Source organism: Tachysurus fulvidraco, chromosome 10 (assembly GCF_022655615.1).
Source record: "Tachysurus fulvidraco isolate hzauxx_2018 chromosome 10, HZAU_PFXX_2.0, whole genome shotgun sequence".
In the NCBI taxonomy this organism is placed as follows: domain Eukaryota; kingdom Metazoa; phylum Chordata; class Actinopteri; order Siluriformes; family Bagridae; genus Tachysurus; species Tachysurus fulvidraco.
Window position 1 is genome coordinate 23,870,328 of NC_062527.1, and position 6,754 is coordinate 23,877,081.

At 40.1% G+C, this 6,754-nt stretch overlaps 1 protein-coding gene across 1 annotated transcript; it reads left to right on the forward strand.

Annotated features, from left to right (window-relative positions):
• The first annotated feature begins 3,178 nt into the window (after positions 1 to 3,178).
• On the forward strand, positions 3,179 to 3,808 carry LOC125145788 (pyroglutamylated RFamide peptide). The gene is made up of 2 exons (XM_047820032.1): positions 3,179 to 3,235; positions 3,337 to 3,808. Exons 1-2 carry the CDS (start codon positions 3,203 to 3,205, stop codon positions 3,691 to 3,693), a joined length of 390 nt encoding a protein of 129 aa, XP_047675988.1. The 5' UTR covers positions 3,179 to 3,202; the 3' UTR covers positions 3,694 to 3,808.
• Positions 3,809 to 6,754: the final 2,946 nt, after the last annotated feature.

Consider the following 6,754-nt stretch of genomic DNA (forward strand, 5'->3'; position numbering starts at 1 on the left):
TTTGTAATGCGAAGCCATGGCGACAGTCACTATGACGCCCTCTCGTGATGCTCTAGATCATCAGCTTCGATCTGCTTGTTACTCTCTAAGGTTTTTTCTTTGCTTTGATTCTAAATCCTGTGACACAAAACTGCCCACAATCACAAACACGCTGTTTCAGTGTGAGACGTGTGTTTGTCCCTCTGTGGGAAGAACTTTAGCTGATTATGAACAAGCACTAGGAACATCTCATATATCACCTCTAGTATTGTAGAGAAAAACATATAGTGATGAAACTCTACAGAATTTTAAAGTCCTGAGTGTCTAATTTTATATGAGCTTCATATTAACACCACTGTGGAGTGAGACATGAGGAAGACGTTCAGTCATCAACACGGGCACGAGACAAACAGGAAGAACCTTTTTGGGCCTCAAAGAACCTGTGAAGAACCTTGTGTTTTATCTACTTTGTACTTTTAATGGAAATGAAGAGCTACCAAAGCAAAGAGAGATGATTTATTTTGAGTAAGAGCTGCAGCTTCATGAACAACAGCAATCTGCTGACTAGATGTGGACGTCTCCAGTCCAAAAGACACCGTTGTCAAAAGTTTATGCAAATATGGAAGAACTTGGTACAGCGACTACTGACGCGAGTGAAGAGAGTAGATTTCCGGGTGATCTGTGATAAAGAGCTCACACACTTCTCCTTCATCTCGTATGATAAGATGCAGATGCAGCTGAGGTTTAGACCCAAGCACCAAATCTCCCTCCAAATGTTAGATAACATTAGAAGTTCCAGCTGTTGGTTTCTCATCATAAACACAATGTGTGTGAATGTCACAATGTCACATGTAATGGAATCATCGACTGTCAGAGTCACAAACATAGAAGCACTAACAATAAAAAACAAAAAAGAATAAAATAAAGAAATATAATAAGAATAGTACAGAATTCCGCACGGTCCCTGCATTATTATTTTTTCTTTCTTTTCTATCTTTTATTTTTTTAAACTGAATGCAGATCACTTTCTTTTTGATGTGTGCTATTATAGTGTCATTAAAAAACAACCAGGTTCGAAGTGTTCCCCTGGTTCTCCTACAGGCAGAAACTCCTCCACTTTCTGTTTGTGAAAACCAGGTTAACCGGATTAACATCTCTATTAACCACAAGGTAACATGACTCCACAATTAACTCACACCCAACATTTACGTCATTTTGACGTTAGGTTCAATCACCAGTTCAGGTCCAAGCTCTAGTGGTTCTGTACTATAGCTGACCTCTGACCCTGATCTCTGACCACAGCTAATGACGGTAAAGGCTGAAGAACCAGCAGGTGTGTGAGGTTAAAGAATAAACTTGTTTGTGGAGTAATTACTGCAGTTTTATCATTCCACTTTGACTTTATTGTTTTAATGTGCTTTCATTGTCAGTAAAATATTTGAATGTTTGAAATGTTTGATGGTTATCTGTGAGTGTGAGGTGACTTCCACTCTGTGAGTGTGAGGTTACGTACACAGTGTGAGTGTGAGGTTACGTCCACACTGTGAGTGTGAGGTTACGTCCACTCTGTGAGTGTGAGGTTACGTCCACTCTGTGAGTGTGAGGTTACTTCCACTCTGTGAGTGTGAGGTTACGTCCACACTGTGAGTGTGAGGTTACTTCCACTCTGTGAGTGTGAGGTGACTTCCACTCTGTGAGTGTGAGGTTACGTCCACACTGTGAGTGTGAGGTTACGTCCACTCTGTGAGTGTGAGGTTACGTCCACACTGTGAGTGTGAAGTTACGTCCACTCTGTGAGTGTGAGGTTACGTCCACACTGTGAGTGTGAGGTTACTTCCACTCTGTGAGTGTGAGGTTACGTCCACTCTGTGAGTGTGAGGTTACTTCCACACTGTGAGTGTGAGGTTACGTCCACTCTGTGAGTGTGAGGTTACTTCCACTCTGTGAGTGTGAGGTTACTTCCACTCTGTGAGTGTGAGGTTACGTCCACTCTGTGAGTGTGAGGTTACTTCCACTCTGTGAGTGTGAGGTTACGTCCACACTGTGAGTGTGAGGTTACTTCCACTCTGTGAGTGTGAGGTTACGTCCACACTGTGAGTGTGAGGTTACGTCCACACTGTGAGTGTGAGGTTACGTCCACACTGTGAGTGTGAGGTTACTTCCACTGAGTTGTTTTACATTTACATTTCCAGCATGATCACAGATGCTCTTGTCCAGAGCGACTTACATTATCTCATGTTTATACAACTGAGCAATTGAGGGTCCACCAAATGTGCTAACCACTAAGCCACCGTGCCCCCAAAAGTTTCAAATGAATTTAAAAATATTAAAATGTATGAACGGGGGGCACGGTGGCTTAGTGGGTAGCACGTTCGCCTCACACCTCCAGGGTCAGGGTTCGATTCCCGCCTCCGCCTTGTGTGTGCGGAGTTTGCATGTTCCTCCGGGTATTCCGGTTTCCTCCCCCGGTCCAAAGACATGCATGGTAGGTTGAGTGGCATCTCTGGAAAATTGTCCGTAGTATGAGAGTGTGTGTGTGAATGAGAGTGTGTGTGTGCCCTGTGATGGGTTGGCACTCCGTCCAGGGTGTATCTTGCCTCGATGCCCGATGACGCCTGAGATCGGCACAGGCTCCCCGTGACCCGAGAAGATCAGATAAAGCGGTAGAAAATGAGTGAGTGAGTAAAATGTATGATACTATATATATCTATCCCTGTCCCTAATGAGCAAGCCAGAGGCGACAAAAGCAAGGAAAAACTCCCTGAGATGATAAGAGGAAGAAACCAGACTCAGAAAGTGCTTTATGTTAGCATCAGATTGGTTTCAGTTCTGCTCGCTTTCTTTAAAAGCGGCCTTATTTTTTATTTGTTGTACATCTACGATCCCAATCTTACATCATAAGAATGTGCTAACAACCCTTCCTTTAAAATAACGTTATCGCCTAAATAGTCACATTCTTCTAGATGTTTCTCTGAGTTCCTTATGAGATGGATCAGTGTATCACGAACATAATGACACTGTTTATGTGTTATGTGTCGTAATGAATAGATTGTGAGCGGTCACAGTAATTGGCCACTTAAACAGACTGTGTTTCCAGGACTGAGGAATGTTGATGGCTTTGATGTGTGCGTCATGGAGGTCGTAACCAATGGCAGCTTCGAATCTGAGGCTGTGACGGTGGGATGAGTTTAAAGCGATACGTATTTAAAGAAAAGGATGATGAATGGGGAAAAGACACAAGGAATTCTGCCAGAAGGTACTTTCTAGAGTGTCCTGTATACATTTGGTCCATTTATGCGTCTTCCTTGGCGTCACTCTTGAGATCACTAAACACTCTGCTTTTGTCCTTCTGTGTAGATGAAACTCCAGACATTCCACATCTGCTCGTCTCTGCTCATGTCATTGCCGTTGCTCTGTCCTGAAGGAGGTCTGAGCTTCCCTCTGCATCCCGTCTTACCTGATTATGAAGCTGCACTGATCGAGGCCTGGGTGAAGCTGATGGAGAAGGTGGAGATGATGGAAGCGGGCAGGAGAGCTCTCGGACCCTCTGTGAAACACCCGATGGAGATGACGTACTACAAGAGAGGAGAAGAAGAGGAAGACATGGATGAAGGTGCTATACAACGAAATGAAGTGCTCTCGTCCATCGCCGGGGGTCTGCAAGCTTTCAACAGACAGAAAGGAGGCTTCGGATTCCGTTTCGGGAGGAAGTGATAAAGAAGGAAAGAAAAGATGTGTGTTTGTATAGGGATTAGTACATATGTATATTTATACATATATATTACAGTATATGAATATATCTGTGTGTGTGTGTGTGTGTGTGTGTGTGTGTGTGTGTGTGTGTGTGTGTGTGTGTGTGTGTGTGACTCATTTTAAGTGCACATACATGAGACAGTTCTACGATGGTTTCTGTTGTCGTACATAGAAGTTTCCACATGTGGTTAAAAATATTAGTGAATCCTGAATCAAATAAAACACTAAATATATTTGCCATAAATCTTTGACTAGTTTTCACTGTTTCTGCTTTTAGGATAAAATACAATGAAGGTAAAATAACAGTAGTGATTTATTTATATATACTTGTGTGTGTGTGTGTGTGTGTGTGTGTGTGTGTGTGTGTGTGTGTGTGTGTGTGTGTTTGTGTTGGTACTGCACATGGGTGATATTTTTAGTTGTGTTACACAGATCATTGGAGTCATGGAGTTTTACACCAGCTGGTCGAGGAATATTTATGGCATCACAGAGCTTTGAATTGATCAGGGCACATAAATCCTCACAGGGTGTGATCTTTACTGATGATGATGATGATGATGATGATGATGATGATGTTGATGATGATGATTATAATAATTATTATTATTAGCTAAAGAAAGGAGGGAGGTTTAAAAGAAAATAAATAACATGATTAAAATAAATCCATAATGAGAACAAATTAGATTAGATTAGATTCAACTTTATTGTCATTGTGCAAGGTACATGTACAGAGCCAATGAAATTCAGTCAGCATCTAACCAGAAGTACATAGACGGCTTATTTACAAGTGGCAGTGTAATAAATAAGGGCATGAGGTTATACCAGGGGTCGGCAACCTTAAACACCCAAAGAGCCATTTGGACCCGTTTCCGACAGACAAAATATCACAGGGAGCCACAAAACCCTTTTGACATCTAAAATGAAGAGAACGCCGCATATATCGTTTTTTACCTTCATGGAAAGTAGAGAAAAAACTGTAGTGTGTTGCATTTATGAAATCAATTAACTGCTACCGATTAAACGCAATTTTATTTCTGCAGACAAACAAAAATATTTTGAACAGTTTGAACTAACCTTAAGAAAAAAGACGCTGGGTTGAAGGTTATATAATATATAATAGTATATAATATATAATATTAATTATAATTATTATATGAAATATAATGTATAATATATAATATGTTTAATATATAATTGAGTCCTTCGTATTCATGACCAGGGCTCTCAAGTTTTGAAGACAGGCAAGCATGACATCTCCAACCCCTCGCTTTTTTTCATTGGATGTTGCGTTAAATCTTTCCCCGATAGTGCTATTTTCTGATTGGCTATTGTGTAGACTCTTTTTTGATTGGCTGATAAGTGTCAGGCGAACTAAGAACGACTAAGAACTGAGACGCGCTTGATTCCTGCCCGGTTCCACAGAGACAGCAGTGCGGACTGATACGTTTTGGGCGCTGCGGCTTATATATGATAGTCAAAAAGTTTTTCTGCGTGAGAATATGATGTGCGGTGGGAGAGCGTGAGAAAAGACCGACATGCGTGACTGTCACGCTCAATGCGTGACACTTGAACGCCCTGCATGACAAAAAATGTAACTTGCCGGCTGCAGCAAACCAAAACTGCGCCTGCTTCTGTGTGTCGGATTTCGCAAGTCGGCAGTTATGACGCATGATCTTAGAATTTAGAATTACATTTTTTTTTAAAAACTAACTAACAAAAATAAAAAAATTAAATTAAATATTTATTTTCCAAATCTACAGGGAGCCGCAGCAGAGGGATGAAAGAGCCACTTGCGGCTCCGGAGCCGCGGATTGCCGACCCCTGGGTTATACAGAAGGTGTAGTAATATGTACATGTAACTGAATAAGGGTTTATATAGTGTGGTGTTTATATAAGTATGATACAGTATGAAGTGGTATGACAAATATTGCTGTACAAAAGGAATGTCATTATGGAGATATATATATACACACACACAGAATAAACTGAATAAATATGGATGGACATACAGAAGTGTATAATGACAGTTTTTGGGTGGTGCAAGGATGCATGATTTTAAAGTGGTGCAAAATAGTGCAAAACACAGACGAATGAAGCTCCTAATGCTCCAAAATCTAAGCAACACACCACAATGTCATTTACATTGCTGAACATTTCACACACGTTCTTTACTATTTGTTCTCAAAAAGCAAAATTACACTGTTACTTCTTGCATATATTTAAATATTAATATAAACTTTAAACTTTCTCCATGATCAGGAACTACAACAATTATTGTGCATTTGTTTCCAAAATATTTGTAAGACTTACAATTTACAGTAAACTGACAACAATTAAATAATAATAATAATAATAATAATAATAATAATAATAATAATAATAATAATAATAAAACAGGTTAATAAATAATATTAAACGAGACAACAAACATGTTTTATCCAAATAATTTATGATATATTCTGTATGTTAGTTAGTAGTTCCAGAGCTGAGGTGCAGAGTAACCGAAAGCTCTATTCCCCATTGTTACAAGACGAACAGAGGGAACGATGAAATAAGTGGAAGAAGAAGACCTAAGAGTGCGAGTTGGTTTTGGAGTATGAAGAAGATCAAGAAGATATGAAGGTGCAAGATTGTGGATAGCTTTTAATGTTAGAAGAAGAATTTTATACTTGATACGAAAAGTAATGGGAAGCCAGTGTAGCTGTTCCAGAACAGGTGTAATATGATGGATAGAGCGAGTGCGAGTGATAATACGGGCAGAAGAGTTTTGAACGAGTTGCAGCTTATGAAGGGTTTTGTGAGGAAGCCCAATAAGAAGAGAATTACAGTAGTCAAGCTGGGAGGTTACTAGACTGTGAATAAGAGTGGTGGTAGATTGAGTCGTGAGAAAGGAACGAAGCCTATTGATATTTCAAAGGTGAAAATTTGCAGCCCGAGTAACATTATTTACATGAGAGGTAAAAGAAAGGGTACTATCAAAGATGACACCAAGACTCTTAACCTGAGATGAGGGAGCTATGAG